The following is a 20,542-nucleotide window of genomic DNA, read 5'->3' as shown; positions in this document are numbered from 1 at the left end:
GCCGCCATCGCGGCACCGAACAAGACTCCATATCATTGGTTGATATTGGGAGCGGATTGAGCCAATCGAAAGCCGCCTCCAAGCTGGGATGGGGATGGCTGCGTGTTTCCGGAAGACGTGGCGGCTGTCTCTTGGGTTGTTTCCCGGCTTCAGACTCGCGTCTTTGCTTCACGCCCTGGGCTTCTCGAGGAGCTGTCCTCACCCCAGCAAGGACCCCAGCAGCCATGATCTCCTTAACGGACACCCAGAGTAAGCGCCTGCCCCGGGGTCCCTGCCTTGAGCCCCACGTACCCTTTGCTGGGGCGGGGGCGGGGGATCTCCCGCCGGTTTCCCCCAACCACCTCCCCACCCCCGGTGCGGGAAATGAATGAAGCTCCGCATTGGGAGCGGCGGCCAGCGAAACTGAGCTAGGGCTGTGGGAACCTGCGGGCTGCGGTGAAGGGGCGAGGGCTGGACTTGCGGGGCGGACCTGGCCTGGGAGGAAAGGCAGTGGGGTCTGGGGAGGCGCCCGAGCCTGGGGAGGGGGAGCCCTCGCGGAGGGTCTGGCTCGCGCGGCTCTCTCGCCCCCAGGGAAATGGGCGCTTTGTTCCTGCGGACCGTGCGCCACTAAAGAAAGTTTGCTGTGGCGTCCGCGGCCCACTCTTGAGGACGTTTCTGGAATTGACTGACGTGGGGTCCTCTACAAGTTACTGGCCGGTTGTCTGGGAGGCGGAATTTTAAATGTCACCTATTGTAGGCTCTTTTTTAAAATATGTCCACACTTAAATATACTGAATATGTGCCTTTGCCAGCAATGGAAATAACCTTCCAAAAACCCCTTGAAATGAATTCACTTTTCTACCAGCTAATGCTTCCACAATAGTCAAATGTCACTTCGCGTTCATTAAAGGATTTATTTTGTTAATATTGCATATTGTGCTTTGTGGCTTGTTTTATTATTTTTAGCATATCTTTCTGCCTGCCTCAGAGTTCTCTAAGGTTGGCATTGCTATGTGTTCCTTTTTCTTTCAATATAACATCTCCACTTTTCTACTTTTTACCAATCTTAATCATTTTTTATTTACATTATCTGCCCAACCCTATGCTATCTGTTTTTGGATGGTTGAGATTGTCTTTTTGTCTCATTTTGCTTTATCAGCCACGCCTTTTATATCTTATTCTGGTTAACTTACTTGGATTTTCAAGATTTTAAAAACTAAACAGTCTGTTGAAATGAAAATAATACTTCACCTTAAGTGCCCTATTTTAAAGTGGAGTATTAAGGTTTGGATTCACACCATAGCTGACTTGAACTTTACAGAGCCCCTAAGGTCCTACACACACACTGCACCCCAGTCAGGCTCTCTTCCTTCCTGAGATGGGACCAGTCTGCACCTTAGGGCCACCTGCCCTGGCCCAGGAAGAGTGCTCATTTTAGTCATTTGGCCTCAATATGTTCTGATCAGAGGAAACCTAAATATAGTTCTTTAAAAAAAAAAAAAAAAAAAAAAAAACTTAAAAATTAGCAATACGTGATTTCATATAAATCATTACAGGTATTTCTTATAAGATCCTTATAAGGTAGAGAGGAGTCTATCTTTTTTATAAATAAAGGAGACAAAAGAAATTCAATATATGGTCATAAGCAAAGTTACAGAAACAAGACTTAATCCCACCTCTGCTGGCTTAAAAACCTTTGTTCTTTTTACTGTACCCTACTAGCATATAAAAGACGATATAAACTTTGAGATCTTAGAATGATGAAATTCTTCCATAGCAAAAGTAGTTTCAACAGTAATATAGATACTTATCTTACAGAATCATTTTTTGGAGAAATTTTGTAGGATAGTCAAGGCCTATTTTCTTTATGAAACACAGTGCCCCATTCCTCTTGATTAAAACCTAAAGTTAAAATTAGGTTGCCCAAGGAAATTAGCGGAATTATGTACATTAATTGCTAGAATTTATTGCTAATTCTGATTACTTGGAGGAAGTACTTAAACTCTACATAGCTTTCCTATCTAATTATAAAGTACTAGAGGCCCAGTGCATGAAATTCGTGCGGCGGGGGGGTGGGGGGGTTGTCCCTCAGCCCAGCCTGCACCCTCTCCAATCTGGGACCCCTCAAGGGATGTCCGACTGCCCGTTTAGGCCCGATCCCAGTGGATCGAGCCTAAACGGGCAGTCAGACCTCTCATAATCCAGGACTGCTGGCTCCCAACTGCTCGCCTGCCTGTCTGCCTGATTGCCCCTAACCGCTTCTGCCTGCCAGCCTGATCACACCCTAACCACTCCCCTGCCAGCCTGATCGATGCCTAACTGTTCCCCTGCCAGCCCAATTGCCCCTAACTGTACTCCCCTGCCAGCCTGGTCACCCCTAACTGCCCTCCCCTGCCAGCCTGGTTGCCCCTAACTGTCCTCCCCTGCAGGCCTGGTCACCCCCAACTGCCCTCACCTGCAGACCTGGTCACCCCTAACTGCCCTCCGCTGCTGGCCTGGTTGCCCCCATCTGCCCTCCCCTGTTGGCCCAGTCACCCCTAACTGCCCTCCCCTGCCAGCCTGGTTACCCCTAACTGCCCTCCCCTGCCAGCCTGGTTGCCCCTAACTGTCCTCCCCTGCTGGCCCGGTCACCCCTAACTGCCCTCCTCTGCCAGCCTGGTCCTCCCCAACTGCCTTCCCCTGCAGGCCTGGTCACCCCTAACTGCCCTACCCTGCCGGCCCTGTCACCCCTGACTGCCCTCTCCTGCCAGCCTGGTCCCCCCCCCACCTGCAATTGCCCTCCCCTGCAGGCCTGGGTCCCCCCCAACTGCCCTCCCCTGCAGGCCTGTTCACCCCCATCTGCCCTCTGCTGGCCTGATTGCCCCCAACTGCCCTCCCCTGCTGGCCTGGTCCCCCCCCCCCCAACTGCCCTCCCCTGCAGGCCTGGTCACCCCTAACTGCCCTCTCCTGCCAGCCTGGTCCCCCCCCCCAACTGCCCTCCCCTGCAGGCCTGGGTCCCCCCCAACTGCCCTCCACTGCAGGCCTGGTCCCTCCCAACTGCCCTCCCTGAAGGCCATCTTGTGGCTGCCATCTTGTGTCCACATGGGGGTGGCCATCTTGTGTGTTGGAGTGATGATCAACTTGCATATTACCTCTTTATTATATTATAGGATTACTAGAGGCCCGGTGCACGAAATTTGTGCATGGGGGAGGAGGATGTCCCTCAGCCCAGCCTGCACCCTCTCCAATCTGGGACCCCTCGAGGGATGTCCGACTGCCCATTATTCTATTTACTTATTTATTGTGAATCCTAAACAGGCAGTCGGCCATCCCTCTCACAATCCAGGACTACTGGCTCCCAACTGCTCACCTGCCTGCCTTCCTGATTGCCCCTAACCGCCTCTGCCTGCCAGCCTGATCACCCCCTAACCACTCCCCTGCCAGCCTGATTGATGCCTAACTGCTCCCCTGCCAGCCTGTTTGCCCCCAACTGCCCTCCCCTGCAGACCTGGTCCCCCCCAACTGCCCTCCCCTGCAGACCTGGTCCCCCCCAACTGCTCTCCCCTGCAGGCCTGGTCCTCCCCAACTGCCCTCCCCTGCAGGCCTGGTCCCCCCCAACTGCTCTCCCCTGCAGGCCTGGGTCCCTCCCAATTGCCTTTCCCTGTAGGCCTGGTCGCCTCCAACTTCCCTCCTCTGCCGGCTTGGTCACCCCAACTGCCCTCCTCTGCAGGCTTGATCACCCTCAACTGCCCTCCCTTGCAGGCCTGGTCCCTCCCAACTGCCCTTCCCTGCTGGCCTGATCGCCCACAACTGCCCTCCGTTGCAGGCCTGGTCCCTCCCAACTGCCCTCCCCTGCTGGCCATCTTGTGGTGGCCATCTTGTGTCCACATGGGGCAGGATCTTTGACCACATGGGGCAGCCATCTTGTGTGTTGGAGTGATGGTCAATCTGCAAATTACTCTTTTATTAGATAGGATAGAGGCCTGGTGCACAGGTGGGGGCCAGCTGGTTTGCCCTGAAGGGTGTCCCGGATCAGGGTGGGGGTTCCCTTGGGGCGTGAGGTGGCCTGGGGGAGGGGCCTGTGGTGGTTTGCAGGCTGGCCACGCCCCCTGGCGACCCAAGCATAGGCCCTGGGATCTGGGGTATATTTATCTTCTACAATTGAAACTTTGTAGCCTGGAGTGGAGCCAAGCCTTCTGCTTGCTCCATGGCAGCAGCCATTTCTATTGGGATTTATTTATCTTCTATAATTGAAACTTTGTAGCCTTAGTGGAAGCCTGGGCCAGCCAGGGTGTGTGGAAAGCTTGGCTTCCTCCATCGCCAGGGTCAACCCTAGCCTCCTGCTCTTTCCAGCTCCGAGGCTGCCGCCATTTCTGTTTGGATTTATGTATCTTCTATCATTGAAACTTTGTAGCCTTGAGTGGAGGCCTAGGCCGGCAAGGGCAGGTGGAAAGCTTGGCTTCCTCCATTGCCGTGGAAACCCAAGCCTCCCTCCTGCTCTCTGTGGCCCTAGCCATCTTGTTTGGGTTTATTTGCATATTCGCTCCTGATTGGCTGGTGGGCGTGACTTGTGGGTGTAGCGGAGTGATGGTTAATTTGCATATTATTCTTTTACTATATATATATTACTCTTTTATTATATAGGATTATTCCTCCTATCTGAGTCCATGATTATTACCTAGATAAAAATGCGAATTATTTACCCTGTGCATAGGCATTCTCTTATGATGAAGACTTATTATAATAACAAGTGCCTGATTTACATCCTTCCAAAAACTAGAACAAGAGAGTTGGGTTGGAATATGGGCAGGATGGTAAACATTCTCCTCACTTCATTAAATTGATGAGGAAGATGACACTATGCTCTTTGCTGCTCTTCAGCCAAATGTTTTGGATAGAACAGTGGATTGGAACACAAAATGATTAATGAACCAAAAGCTCTTTGGACCTCAAATGGTGCTTGTATGTGTGTTTATCTGCAGGAATTGGCCATCATTCAAGTGATTTGCCAAGATTATTTTGGGATTCTGATTCTGAGAGAGGGTAACCAACTACTGATCTCTTAAAAAAATCAATAAAAACTTTTTAAAAAGGAAAAAAACAATTCAGGACTGTCTTAAGGGATCCTATAATAGCATCCTCTTCCCCCCCCCCCCAAAAAAATACAATATTTATCAAATGGCAAAGAGTGGAGCAGTTCCCTTGCTGCCACTAAATCTTTATTATGTCATACTAGGGACCCAGTGCACGAATTCGTGGAACTGTGGGCCGCCTGCCGTGGGCACAACTCGGCCCATCCTCCACGCTCCCGCTGCCGCCGCTCCAATGCGCTGATGGCACCGGCCCTACTTGCACCCACTGACGGCGCGGAGCAATTGGGGCCAGCATCAGTAGTGGGTACAAGCGGTGGCTGCTGCCCCAATCGCCCCTCAGGAGCAGCGGGAGGTGGAGAAACCCTCAGAGACGATTGGGCCTGGCAGCCACCGCTTGCACCCACTGACGGAGCCGAGCGATCGGAACCAACACCGGGTGCCAGCTGCAGGTGCGAGTGGCAGCTCCAGCGCTGTCAGCAGTTGCGAGCGGGGCTGTTTCCAGCAGTAGGTGTGAGAGGCGGCTGCTGGCCCCTGTTACCCCTCAGGAGCAGGGAGAGGTGGAGAGGTGGAGAAGTGATCAGGGCTGGTGCCAGGTGCCGGCAGCGGTGTGAGTGGCGGCCCCAGTGCCGGCAGCAGGTGGGAGCAGGGCCAGCGCCGACAGCAGGTGCAAGTGCCAGGCAGTACCACGGTGCGTGGGAGCAAAGAATTTTCAGTAACCTCCAGAGGCTCGCCCAAATGACAGTGACCAGTGCCCTGCCTTGGTCTGGCACCCCCACTCACCTGCTCTACCATCCCACTGCGGCCGATGCCTGCCATGTGCCGCGCTCTGCTGCCAACACCCGCCATGTTCCAGTCGCACACCACCTGGTGGTCAGCGCACGTCATAGCGACCAGTTGTTCAGATGTTCTGCCGTTTGGTCTATTTGTATATTAACCTTTTATTATATAGGATAGCCTGAAATTCCACCATGATATTCATTTGAGTTAAATTCAGTTGATATTCACTTGAGTTTTTCATTCTGACATTTTCTATTTTTAAAAAGGCATAGAAAGACAGTGCTGCTTTAAAATACTTAAATCAGATACCAAAATGCTAACAGTAATTGCCATTGAATTAAGCATATCTTTTCTTATAAAATTTCTACAATAAGCTTTTTATTTTAGACAAATTCATTTTATTAGATTGCTTTTATCAGATTGTTCATTAAACACATACACAGGCATGAGGAATGAAGATTTGATAGGGCCTAAGAGGAAGATAAACTTATTTTACTGGGTCTGATTCTGGTGGTGAGAGGGCAGCTCTGTTTAGGGGTTTAATAAATAGTGGGCATATGAATGCACAGGCACAGGGAAGATGAGGAAAAGGCACAGTGAGGCCAGTTTGAGGCTTTTGACCCCTTTAGATCAGGGAATACTTGGCAACATCATGCTAGTGCCAGTTTTGGAAAAGATTACAAAGATCTGCTTGACTACATTGGATAAAGTGGTAGGAATGTTTTGATTTCCATGTTATAGTTGTTCAAACTGTGGAGTATTATAGACTGGATTTGAATTCCAGCCTGATGGCACACCACCAGCACCACCAACTGCCATTCCCCACCCGTGCACCTTCCCCCACATACACACTTGCTGATTCTGTGGTCAAGGGTAAGTTACAAATCTCTGTGAGTCTCTGGTTGCCCATATAAAACTTGGGGCTGTTGCTACTTTTTGTCTCACAATTTGTCAAAGAAATTACAACATAATTGTACAAACATTTCATTAAACGTAAAAACATATTTAGACATTGTCCTTTTTCACTGAAGTCAATTTTTTTTAAATATGATTTTATTGATTTTTAGAGAGAGAGAAAAACATCAATCGGCTGCCTCCTTCTGCACATGGATTGAACCCACAACCTTGGTATATACCCTGACAAGGAATCAAACTGGTGACTTCTTGGTGCACAGGAATATGCTCAACCAATTGAGCCACACTGGCAAGAACTGCAGTCAATTTATAATAGTTCTCCCAATACCTACTTAGTTATATTAGGTAAGCTTATTATATTAAACTTGAATCAGCTTAAGACGATTCCCCCAGAAGTTCAGTGTACTCTAATGACCTTGAGTTTCATCTAACCAGACATATTTAACTTGAAAATACTATGGGAAGCAGGATGGTATAATGGTTAAGCACATAGACTTTGGATTCAAATATACCTGAGTTCAAATGCTTAAGGAGAAGTGTGACTTTAGGCAAATTAAGTCAGTTCTCTAAATTTCAATTTCTGGCCTGTCTAAAAGAATTTAATGACACCTACCTTGCAATTGTATTGAAAGGATTAATTTATGTAAGGTATGTAAAGCACCTTAATAATGGCTACTTCTATAAAATTCTCAATACATAATAGATGTATTTCCATATAATTTCCTTTCTGAACAAACATCTCACAATTTTGATGTAATTAGTATAATTTGTGAAAAGATAAGAATTAGTCATTTTCATTTATCTCAGCTGCCAATGATTAAATCCTAACTAGTCAGTAGTTATTTAACGATATTTTACTTGCTCTTATGTCCATATTTTCCTCTGGAAAATTATGTCTGCCATATAAAGTTATTTTGGATCATATTTTTAATATTTTTATTTGTTTTTTTGTTTGTTTGTTTTTAATCCTTACCTGAGGATATTTTTCCATTGATTTTTAGAGAGAATGGGAGACGGAAAAACAGAGAGAAATATCACTGTGAGAGAAACACATCGATTGGTTGCCTCCTGAATGTGCCCAGACCAGGGCCTGGGGAGGAGGTGAATGCACCCAGACCAGGGCCTCAGGAATAGCCTACAACCTAGGTACATGCCCTTGACTGGAATTGAACTCAGGACCCTTCGGTCCGAAGACCAACGCTCTATCCACTGAGCCAAACCAGCTGGGGCTTGGTAAATTCTTTTAAAGCATTTAAGCATGAAAGTATCAGCCTCAAATTTTCATTAAATATTAGTATCTTTAGAATTCTTGACTATGGGAGAAAAAGATAGCTTAATGAAAGGCAGTAGTTAACTGTAAATTGAGGAAGTAGAAAATGTAGAAAAAGGTATTGATATAAATTTTAAACTCATCAAAACATTTTACATGTCTTAAAATTTTTTTTTAAGTAGCTATGACCTGGATTTTACCTTTCTAGAGCTGAGGCAAAGTGATTAAGATCAGAAATCATTAATAGTGTATTTAAAATTGTGTTTCCAAAAATATTTCTGCCATAATTCATTATGTTATGTAGGTAGGGCTTCTAGGTAAAATGAGGATTGGTAACTGTTTCCTGAAAACAAAACTAAAATGATCAAGGAGGTGACTTAGTGGATTGATTGTGCTTTGTAGTATTAACAGAAAAGTACAACTGTAACCTTAGAAAGTATTCTTCAAACTATAAAAGATAAGTCCTGGAGCATGTAAAGAAAGGCAATAAAATTATTAGCTTTATACACAGACTTCAAAGCTTACACTTTGTTCATTAAACACATACATGGGCAAGAGGAATGAAGGTTTGATAGTGCATAAGAGGAAGATAAATTTATTTTGCTGGGTCTGATACTCAGTACTTAGAACAGTTGCCTGCATTTAGGAGTTGATCAACAATTCTTTGTTTCTGAATGAAAGAACACTAATATTAGTTAAACAGTGTTATTTTAAACTTTGGAGAGGTGATTTAAGGACTCAGACTAAATATGGGAATGGATTCATAGTTTAGATAAGTTTGTAGAAGGTAAGTCCATAATAAGCCACCAAAAAGTTAAAAGTGATGTCTAACCTTTTGAAACTTAACTTTTGAGGAGACCACTACCTGATTCTCAAAATATTTCCTATTGCCACTATATTATTGTACTGACCTACTATAGCAATTTCTAATGGGTTATAGAAGGAATTAATTTTAGAGGAGAAAGAAGGAACTGCAGATATCGTCTATATAAATAATAGTTATAGAATACTAGTGGCCCGGTGCACGAAATTCGTGCACGGGGTGGGGGTGTTCCTCAGCCCGGCCTGCACCCTCTCCAATCTGGGACCCCTCGAAGGATGTCCTACTGCCGGTTTACAGGGATCGGGCCTAAACCGGCAGTCGGACATACCTCTCGCAATCCGGAACTGCTGGCTCCTAACTGCTCACCTGCCTGCCTGCCTACCTGATTGCCTCTAATCACTTTGCCTGCCTGCCTGCTCGCCCCCAACTGCCCCCCGCTGCCGGCCTGCTCACCCCCAAATGTCCCCCCCGCCAGCCTGATCACCCCTAACTGCCCCCCGTGCCAGTGTGCTCACCCCCTGCTGGCCTGTTCACTCCAAACTGCCCCCCCACCCCACTGTCCTGATCACCTCCAACTGACCCCCACTGACGGCCTGCTCTCCCCCAACTGGCTCCCCACTGATGGCCTGCTTGCCCCCAACTAGCCCCCCTGCTGGTCTGCTTACCCCCAACGGCCCCACCCGGCACCAGCCTGATCACCCACAACTGCCGTCCCATCCTGGCCTGATCACCCACAACTACCCTCCCCTCTTGGCCTCTAACTGCCTCTACCTCAGCCCCGCCACCATGGCTTTGTCCAGAAAAACGTCCAGAAGGTCTCCTGGAAGGTCTCCCAGTCTAATTAGCATATTACCCTTTTATTAGTATAGATAGGGGCCTGGTGCAGGGGTGGGGGCCGGCTGGTTTGCCCTGAAGGGTGTCCCAGATCCGGGTGGGGGACCCGCTGGGGTGCCTGGCCAGCCTGTGTGAGGGGCTGATGGCTGTTTACAGGCTGGCCATGGCTCCCGGTGACCCAAACTCCCAGCCCCTCCTTCTTTGCTTTTTTTTTTTTTTTTTTTTCAGCGCCTCCTTGAGCAGAGGCCAGGGCCGGCTTGAAGCAGATATCTGGGATTTATTTATCGTCTATAATTGAAACTTTGTAGCCTTGAGCAGAGGCCAGGGCGGGCAGGAAGCTTGGCTTCCTCCATCACCAGGGGCAACCCAAGCCTCCTGCTCGCTCCAGCTCTATGGCTGCCACCATCTTGGTTGGGTTAATTTGTATACTTGCTCCTGATTGGCTGGTGGGCATGGCTTGTGGGCGTAGCGGAGTTACGGTCAATTTGCATGTTTCTCTTATTAGATAGGATGATAAGAAATAAATAGCAAAAGTAAACCCATTTTTTTAAAAATATATTTTATTGATTTTTTTACAGAGAGGAAGGGAGAGGGATAGTTAGAAACATCGATGAGAGAGAAACATCGATCAGCTGCCTCCTGAACACCCCCCACTGGGGATATGCCTGCAACCAAGGTACATGCCCTTGACCGGAATCGAACCTGGGACCCCTCAGTCCACAGGCTGACGCTCTATCCACTGAGCCAAACCAGTTAGGGCAACCCATATTTTTATTCTGATGCCAGAGGGATTCTTAGAAGGGAAAAAAATATATAACTAAAGTGATAGAATCCTGATTTATCTTTCTCTATTATGGTGCTTTTAAGAAATGTTCTCTTATATAAGAACTAGAGGCCCGGTGCATAGATTTGTGCACCAGTGGGGTCCCTCGGCCTGGCCTGCACCCTCTCGCAATCTGGGACCCCTCAGGGGATGTCGGACTGCCGGTTTTGGCCCGATCCCCACAGGCCAGGCCAAGGGACCCCTCCGGTGCACGAATCCATGCACCAGGCCAGTTTCGGCCCAATTCCCGCAGGCCAGGCCGAGGGACCCCACCGGGCCTCTAATATGCATATAAGATCTTTGGTTAATCTCTTCCTGCCCTCCCCCCTTCCCTCTGAGATTCATCAGTCTGTCCCATGTTTCCATGCCTGTGCATTGAGTGTCTGCCCCCTGGTGGTCAGTGCACATCATAGCCACCGATCGAATGGTTGAACGGTCGCTTAGACTTTTATATATATATATATATAGATGATTAAAAATTTCCATTTATATTTTAAATTTCAAAGAAACTGTTGATGTTAATTTGTTGTAGATCTTAGTGAATGTCATTATAAAGTTAATCTGTAGTGTTGGGGACCTCTTTTTCTTATATCAGCCAAAAGAAAAACTAAAGAATTACCTTAGTTTACAAAGATTTTAATGGAACTATAATGTTTCTCTACCCTTAACCATATAACTTATATTGCAGAAATTGGAATGGGATTAACAGGATTTGGAGTGTTTTTCCTGTTCTTTGGAATGATTCTCTTTTTTGACAAAGCACTACTGGCTATTGGAAATGTGAGTTTTTCAATATGTATTTTAACTAACTTCATAAGAAAAAGTTAGCTATAACTGAATTCTTGCCTGCTATTGAATTTAGGTGAAATAATTCACTACTACTTATGTAAAAATTTCTATTACATTCTCTGTTTCCATCAGGAATGAAACCCGTTAGCTTTCTGTTTAAACAAAAGGTAAACACTTAATGAGGTTTTCTAATTCCATGACTATGTTAAGTGTTTGATATGTGATTTACAATAGAATAAGTCAAGGCAGCCTCTAAATAGAAGTTAAAAATAGATGACTTGGGGACATCTATAGTACTTTTAACAATAAAGATTTTAAAAAAAATAGATGACCTGATAGCCCCCATTGAATATCTTTGACAAGTGTATATTACCATTGGGCTTTTAATTGCAAATTGGTAAATACAAAGGAGAGCAAAATTATTCAAAGTTGATGTTACAATAAATAATGTAAACAGCATTGGTATCTCAGAATATGAAGCTTAACCATTGACTTATTAATCAATATATATATGAAGTATTTTTCACTAAAGAAAGTTAATGAAGAAAAACAAGGATTTGGGAATAAAACCTTAAAAGGTTTCTAATAGATCACTATTTCTTGTCCACTGTATGAAAACCTGCAAAATATATGTATATTTGAGAACACATAGCTGTATTTTTATTCCTGCTGCTACCACATATTCTGGCTTCGCATGGTTTCTTCTTCTATCACCTTGGCCATGTCAGTATTTCTCCCATCTGCACAGGAGTTCCTATAGCCCCAGGAGAAGTTTGCAGAACTAGGAGCACCTTTAGGTGACATATTTATGGGCAGCTTCCCTCTTTTGTCTTGTCATTCATCTGTTTAACTGAGCCATCTCCATCTAGCCTAACCCTGGGAAAATCACTGCTGATGCTGGGTGGTAACCTCTAATCTTTCCTTGTTTCTTAGCCCACTCCTTGGTTCTGCTTCGTGGTGTGCATTGTAGTTTTCTCTGCCCACTTGTCCACAGTGAAAACTAGATGTGCTCCTGTTTTTAAAATATTTGACTGTGACCTTCAAATTTATGTAGTGTGCTTACTTACTTTTTCTGTTGCATTTTCTTTCCTCTTTAGGTTTTATTTGTGGCTGGCTTGGCTTTTGTAATTGGTTTAGAAAGAACATTCAGATTCTTCTTTCAAAAACATAAAATGAAAGCCACAGGATTTTTCCTGGGTGGCGTATTTGTAGTCCTTGTTGGTTGGCCTTTGATAGGTATGATCTTCGAAATTTATGGATTCTTTCTTTTGTTCAGGTAAGGCAGTCATTTTATTTGTTTCCTTTCAATAAAACAGTATGTCAAATAATTACAAAACCCAGGTAGTTATGTCAGTATGAGTAAGAAGACTATAATTTTCTTAAATATTTTTGTTTACATTGAATCTTTTATTATTATAGTTTTAGGTAATTTAATCAACTATAAAATGTTTTATCAGGTGTGAATAATTGCCTGTCTAGGGCTATGAATTACGTTGTAAAGTATTTTCAATTTAATAAAATTAATTTTATTGGCCTTTTAAGGCACTGTCTTTATGTTTGTTATTTGAATCAACTAAAAGTGATAAATAGATACATAAATATACCCAACATTTTAATATGTAGAACCTGATACTGCATAGTTACTGCCACTTGATGGAAATTTCTTTAGTGCTTATACATATTAGAAAATTTTGTACTATATATACTATGGGAGATTTTGGTCAGTTAATATTTTACAAATGCCAGTTACCAAGTGAATAAACAATAGAATGTAATGTAAGAAAATAACTTTAAGTAAGATTGGTTTAAAAATTTGTTCAGGAATGTATATTGTCTTCTATCTGTCAGGCACCATATTACCTACAGGAGACGTAAAGATGAATTAAGTGCCAAGTCTGCTTTAGAGAATCTCATTTTTAATATAGAAAATACATAAAGAAACTAGTAGGATATAGTAGCAATGCATATATATATATATATGTATATATATATATATATATATATATATATATATGTATGTATGTATATATGTAAAATTTTATAAGAACATAAGGAAGGAAGGAATCAAATCCTGGGAGAAAAGTTAACTGAAGTTTAAAGTCTCTAAAATATTCTAATTTTGACAGGTTCTTTTTACTTAATTAGCAATTGATTTTGGTAATAAAGATGTACAAGTACAGAGAACTGTTTTTTCTTCTCCTAGGGGCTTCTTTCCTGTGGTCGTTGGCTTCATTAGAAGAGTGCCAGTTCTTGGATCCATCTTGAATTTACCCGGCATCAGATCAGTAAGTAATCTGTATTTAAAAATATAATCTTTAAACCATCAAAATACTCTTCAGTGCTCTTTACTTCCAGAAATTAGAGTAATTGATACATGATTAATTGATGTTTTTATTACAGTATAAATGGTTGTATCACATAGATCACGGTAACCATGAATACCAGAGAAAATAGTCATTGGTAAATCTATAAAGCCTGAAATTTTGTTTCACTGTATTCCTTTTTAATACTGTTCTCTATTTTTTAATACAACTTGGATTGATATGCTATGCTACCTTTCACTTTGAGAGTTCAAGGTACTTTTCAGGTAACTTTTATGTCCTCTCTAATTTTAGAAGCAATAACATGAAAATGAACATTATTTCTTATGAATATTTTCTTTCTTAGACCATCTCACCAAATGAGGTGTATTAAGACAACTAAATGGAGCACTGTTATACTGAAAGTCAGATGATAAAATTCTGTCCCCAGCTCTCTATGATTTGAACACTCTTAGCAAATCTGTTTCTCCAGTGTGAGTGTAAAGTTGTTTATAGATTTTTGTAGATGTTTCTAGAGAGACAGGCCATAACATTTACTGAATTCTCAAAGAACTAAAAGTTACCACTATAAGCCAATTTTTTTTTTAATCCTCAAGTCAATTGTAGAGTCAGACTTGCAGCCCACACAACCTACATATTAGAAGTTACCTTTGAAGAGGGAATGTTGTGCTTTCGCACCAACTAAATTTACCTTAAAATTCTAATGAATCTATGAGTACTTTCAGAGCAACTTTTAGTTTCAGGGTACCAGTCACTTATTTACCATGATATAAAATAACATAAAGAAAGATGTTGGAACCTAGGCTTACAGGGATATATCCTGATTTTATTGGCATTGATCTCCAAACTCATACAGTAGTCAATGCTGTTTATACTTAGCATGGCTTTTGGAATTACTAAAACTTCTAGGTATAGAATTGTAATAATTATTCATGTCCTTAATTTAAGGATTCTTCAATATTTGCATAGATGGACACCCAATACTAAAAGTTATGTTTCCTATCAGTATTACTTTATTATAATAAAACTAGAGGCCCAGTGCATGAAATTCGTGCATTGGGAGGCGGTCCCTCAGCCTGACCTACACCCTCTCCAATCTGGGACCCCTCGGGGGATGTCCAACTGCTGGTTTAGGCTCGATCCCGCAGTCGTACATCCCTCTCGCAATCTGGTACTGCTGGCTCCTAACCGCTCACCTGCCTGCCTGCCTGATTGCTCCTAACCCCTCTGCCTTCCTGCCTGATTGCCCCAACTGCTCCCCCCTGCCGGCCTGATCACCCCTAACCCATCTGCCTGACTACCCCAACTACTCCCCCCTGCCGACATGATCGCCCCTAACTTCCCTCCCCTGCCGACCTGATTGCCCCACCTGCTCCCCCCTGCCGGCCTGATCGCCCCTAACTGCTCCCCCCTGCTGTCCTGATCACCCCTAACTGCTCTCCCCTGCCAACTTGATTGCCCCTAACCGCCTCTGCCTCGGCCCCTGCCACTGTGGCTTTGTCCAGAAGAAAGGCAGGACAACCGGAAGATGTCCGGTTGACCCGGTCTAATTAGCATATTATACTTTTATTAGTATAGATGCTTAAGTAAAAACATGATTAGTGAAATGAAAGAGTTAGGTGATTGCTAGATTTGATGGTATTATAGATTTGATGGTTGCATGACTTTTAATATCTCCACTATTACTTTGCTTCAATATTTGTTTGCATCACCATCTGGAATGCTATTTGGGGTGGAGTAACCAAAGTAAATAACCACTTACATGTATATGTATTAAAATTATAAATTTATGCTTGCATCCTTACATCTATTTTTAATGTCATTGCCACTTTCAGTCCATAGTCCAGTTACACATTTAAAGTATTTTTAGTCAGTAGCTGCTGTTAATTATTGTACTTAATGGACTTAAATCTGTTTGTTCAAAGACTACATAGGCCCAGAAGAGATCCACAGTCATGGTCAGTTGAAATATCTTATTGGGTTCATTAATGAATGAATGGCTGTGACATTTCAGCTTTTTAATTTTTTATATTTTTGTTAAGCTATCAGTGTTAATGTCATTTTATCCTGTGTTTTTATTCATTGTGTTGTATTTCTCATGTTGCACCCTTAAAGTCATATGTATAGCATGTCATGCAAAAATAACTTTCAGAAAAAAATTTTTTTATGTATTTACATGTCAGAAGATGGTGGTGAGTAGTACTGGATTAATCATTGTCAGTCATACCTTAAATTTCCACAAATCTTGTAAAGCTGAGTTTTTAAATTAACATTTAAAATGTTGATGTAATATTTAATAATGCTGAAGGCTTTCTTTTGTCTGTTTTTCTTCTTGCAGTTTGTAGATAAAGTTGGAGAAAGCAACAATATGGTATAACAACGGTACATTGAAGACTCATTTAAAATATTGTATTATTTATAAAATCTTTTGAAGAATATCCAGCACAGGTTAAATTACATGAAATAGCTTGTAATGTTCTTTACAGACATTTAAAATATATACCTACAAAGTCCCAACAACAGTTAACAAAGAAGCAGTGACAACAGGCTTCAAATCAGGTGATATAAGAAGTCAGCAAGCAAACTGAAGGAGATGAAATCTGTTACATTGCATACTGAAACTCTTGAAGGCGATTTTTATTGTTTTTCCACAATGTGCGAAACAACCATCCTCAGAGACCTATGGTGCCTGATTCCTTTTTTTTATTATTTTGAAGATTCAGGGGCACCCATAGGCATTTGCTTTTTAGAAATGTCCACTGCAACTGGAAAAATAGTTCCACTTGCACCGTGTCTCCGAAAGTGATGCATGAGTTAGATTGGATTATGTCATGTCATTTTAATGTATTCAAACCTAGGAAAACCCAGTTTTGATGTATGAATCACTTTTTTTGGTAAACATGGTGAAGATAAAACTTTTGCGATTCTTCTGAGTCTTAATATTTTAAAGCCAGATGAAAATATGAACTAGATATTCTCTGTTGGATTATGCAAAGGTCATTCTTTACTAGCTTCTGGTTTCTAAATTATAGCTGACTAAGCACTTCTTTGGTCAGCAACACACTCTGGAAATACTCTTACTTCTTGGGAGTCTTAAGACTGTATTTGTATCATTTGTTACATATAGGCATTTAACAAAAAGCATTCTTGGCCATAAAGTAGTCTGTTACGTAGTTTGTTTCATTGAATAGGGTGTTATTTAAAACATTAATTGCAAACCAAAAGGATTTTCCTGTCATGATGTAGATTTTTTTTTCTATTAAAAAAAATTAGCAGTGGTTTATTATGCTTTTTACAAACTAAAATAACTAACTTGGTAATGTTTACTTTAAAACATAACATGTTAAAAGGTTCAACTTACAGCTATTTTTTAAGGGCTATCTATGTAAGCTGAGTATCCCCTTATTTTCAGCTTTTTCATAACCAAAATCAATAGGTATGCTTCATATGATCACTCTTCATCTTATGTCATAAAGAAAATATCTAAGTTCACATGCTGAGGCTGTTTTACTATAATTAAACTGGTTATTATTTCTTAAAAATATGACACTAAAGAAATGATGTGTTGTTTTCTACCATTGCTGCTTGACAGGTAGAAAGAAACTGGTTGTTTCTTCATTAGAAATTTTCCACAGTGGTAACTTTTGTGGTGGATATAGGAACACATTTCAACAGCCATAGTACTATCTGTTTTACCACTAATGAGTGCACTACTAGTATTTACTTTTTTGTTTTAATGTTAAAGCTTTTTAATACATGAAATCATAATTGAAATTTGTGGGTTTTATTTGCAAACATGTCTACAAAATGTATTACAGCTTATTTTACTTTTAATTAAATCTTTTGATGCACAGAGAACTCCCAACCTAGCTTGTTTAAAGAAGGACAGACTTGGTGTATAACCTAATGGTTCAGTCTTGTGGATTACTGTCTTTTTGGTACTAGCATATGATTTAAGATATAATCTGTGAAATATAGATGATATTGATGAAATAAGACTCCTACCTCAATAGTTTATGGAATATTAAGAGACTTAGTATTGTGTCTAATGTTCTTCAAAAAAATAAAATCCTCACTTGGAGAGTGTCAAATATATTTTGGGGATTGACTTATACAAGTTGCCCTGTAGGACGCTGTTATACATATTTTTGACTGACCCATACTATTTACAAAGACTAGGTCATTCTACCTTTTTAGGGCAAAAATAGTATCTGTTAATGTAAGGAACATCTGTATTATTTAACTCTTTTGTGGACATGAATTTCTACCAAAATGTTCTTTGCAAAGTAACAGAGATCTCTTTTTCAACAATCTTATTTCAGAAAGCATTATCAGACAGAAACAGGATTTATTATCGGACAGTGTAATGGATTTATTAATCCACTGGTCCTTAGTAAGATTGAGAGGCTGGAGCAGTTTTTCAGTTTTATGGAGTCCATGTTTAATCTCAAATGTGAGTTTGGGACTGCATGGCAGCATTGTATATTTCTTACTCAGAACCATTGAGGAGGCTCTATTTTTAAACATACTAGTCCTCCACTATTTCAGTTTTTCTAAACCATGTTGTTTTTTCCTTTCCAAAATTAACCTTCTGTCTTAGTGACAAAAAAAAAAAAAAAAAGATTATTGCTCTAAAGATGGAGGAAAAGGTGTAATTCTACTTAGCCTTAAGTGTATCTGTCATTGTTCAAATGTGTTTTCTGTAACAGAAACCTATTTGGAAGGTTTTTCTTTTCCCCTTATAAATTGTAATTCCTGGAATACTGCTGCTTTAAAAAAGTCTCACAGTCAGACTGTCTGATCTAACCATTGAATATTGTAAATACACTTGTCTTATCTCTCAATAAAAGGGTACTTTTCTATTAATTGTTTGTTGTCTTACTGAGCTGGGGTCCTACAACAAAATTCCATGGACTGGATGGCTTAAACAACAGACATTTATTTCTTACAGTTATGGATGCTGAGAAGACCGAAATCAAGGTGCTGGCAGATTCAATTCCTGCTGAGGACCCTTTCTCTTGCTGGCTGTCTTCTCATTGGGTCCTCACATGGGAGAGAAAGCCTCTGGTCTCTCTTCCTCTTCTTATAAGGACACTAATCCCATCATGGAGGGCCCTGCCTTTGTGCCCGCAACTAAACCTAATTACCTCCCAAGGCCCCATCTCCAAGTGCTATCATATTGGGTATCAGGGCTTCAACAAGAATTTTGGAGCGGTACACTTTAAGTCCAAAACAGTGGTCAAATGTATCATTATGAGATCCTAAAAATTAATTTAGCATTATACAATAACCCACCCTTTTTTTAATGTAATTTTTTTTTTTAATAAAATGGTCATCACATCTTCCATTTCCAAGTTGTATAAATGTAATCATAACTAGAAGTGGACTTCGGATAAACCAAAAAAGTAAGCAGTAAATTTAGAAATTAGTCGAGCAATGCTAAAATATTTTTTCCTCAAGGTAGAAGTAATATATACTTGTATTATGTAAGTATTTGTGACTTAAAACCACTTAATATCTGCAGTGTTTTGCTCACAAATTTTGATAAGGTTAAAACAAACAAAAAAAACCATGCCAAGACTACCACTTAAGGTACCCAATAAGTGTTTGTTGAATCCAATTAAACTGCAAGTCTTGACTATTGTCTCGTGAACTCGAAGTCTTGAATCTGTTATTAAATATCCAGCCTATCTTTCTAACTTTGTCCTCAGGGCTGAAAGGTTCCAACCTCAGCCCTTTTGCTACCTGTATCCATGTAGCGATTGTACACAGAGGTAGCATGCCCCCAAATTTTTAAAACTCACTGACACACTTGTCCATAATCTTACCTTTATTGCCTCTCAAGACATGATTAAAAGGTCACCTCTATTCACCTTTTTTGACCCACTAGGCCAAAACAGCTGGTCCTCTCATAGAACTTTCTGCTTGTTTTTGTCTTTATTTGGTTATGGAAAAGAGATTCTTGAGGTTCAACGCCTTAAGTAAAAGGGCAGTGGTAAAGACATTGGCCAATGAATGGAGATTTTTATTTTATATAGCAGGCCTTCTCTGTGCCCCTAGAGCCCCTCCTAAAACTGGTAGCCCTTTGGGGAAATGACTGCTTCCACCTGTTTGTGAAACAAATAGCCTGTGGGACAAACTGACCTTGGCACAGAATCAGGCCAAAGTAGGAGCTCAAACCCAATGACATTCATCTATTTCGAATTCCTCTCTATTCTTTCATCAAAGATTTGGATATTTTAGTAGTATAATAGCCATATTGCCCAGGTAACCTAACCCAAGATAGGGGCTGTTTCTATGTGAACACAATAACCACTGACCTTGTAAGAATGCAGTTTCAACAACAGTTAGTGTTCAAATGGGGCCTGAGCACCCTCTAGTCAACTGGAAAAATTCAGATAACATCAGCTATGCAGGCAAAATGGTCTCCATTGAATATGCCTATTCAAAAGGCTTAGGACCCAATATGTTCAATGCCCACTGCCTGATCAGCAGAGTAAATGTCAGCAAATAAAACTCAGTGGTTAAATCCATCAACTTCTTTTTAAATCAAATTTTTTAGCCCATCTCTAGGTTTACACTTATAAAAATCTTAAAATTTTGTGATTTAACGAAAACATTTTATTAGAAGTCAATGTCCTTTTACAACAAACACATTCTGGCATGCTACTTTTGATAAGACTACAATATTGATAATCTGTCAAAGCTATTCTGTTCACTTGTGCATATTATACTGAAAATGGCAGCATTGACGTCAAACATCTGTCTGTGAACTCATTAGCCAAACTGTTATAAACAAACTGCATTCATTTATTTTCCTTTAAAACTGGAAATTCAAAACACAGTTTTGGTGGCAATTCATTTTCCTGTTCCCCTTTATAAAACCTTCGTGTGTCTTTGGTATGGAGAGAGGAAAAGGGCATTTTACTTTTTTGTTAG

The 20,542-nt window shown here is 41.6% G+C and overlaps 1 protein-coding gene across 3 annotated transcripts; it reads left to right on the top strand.

The window, feature by feature from the left end:
* The first annotated feature begins 86 nt into the window (after positions 1-86).
* Positions 87-18,468, top strand: GOLT1B (golgi transport 1B). 3 transcript variants are annotated; one of them, XM_080663099.1, is made up of 7 exons: positions 92-249; positions 11,182-11,273; positions 12,380-12,558; positions 13,486-13,567; positions 13,851-13,869; positions 15,529-15,561; positions 15,942-18,466. In XM_080663099.1, exons 1-7 carry the CDS (start codon positions 225-227, stop codon positions 15,950-15,952), a joined length of 441 nt encoding a protein of 146 aa, XP_080519225.1. In that variant the 5' UTR covers positions 92-224; the 3' UTR covers positions 15,953-18,466. The 3 variants fall into 3 exon arrangements, with proteins under 3 accessions (XP_080519226.1, XP_080519225.1, XP_080519227.1); XM_080663101.1 differs by lacking the exon at positions 13,851-13,869 and having other exon boundaries at positions 15,942-18,467; XM_080663100.1 differs by lacking the exons at positions 13,851-13,869; positions 15,529-15,561 and having other exon boundaries at positions 87-249; positions 15,942-18,468.
* The last annotated feature ends 2,074 nt before the right edge of the window (positions 18,469-20,542 follow it).

This window comes from Plecotus auritus (genome assembly GCF_963455305.1).
Source record: "Plecotus auritus genome assembly, chromosome: 3".
NCBI classification, from domain to species: Eukaryota; Metazoa; Chordata; class Mammalia; order Chiroptera; family Vespertilionidae; genus Plecotus; species Plecotus auritus.
This window is presented reverse-complemented; position numbering and strand designations above follow the sequence as displayed.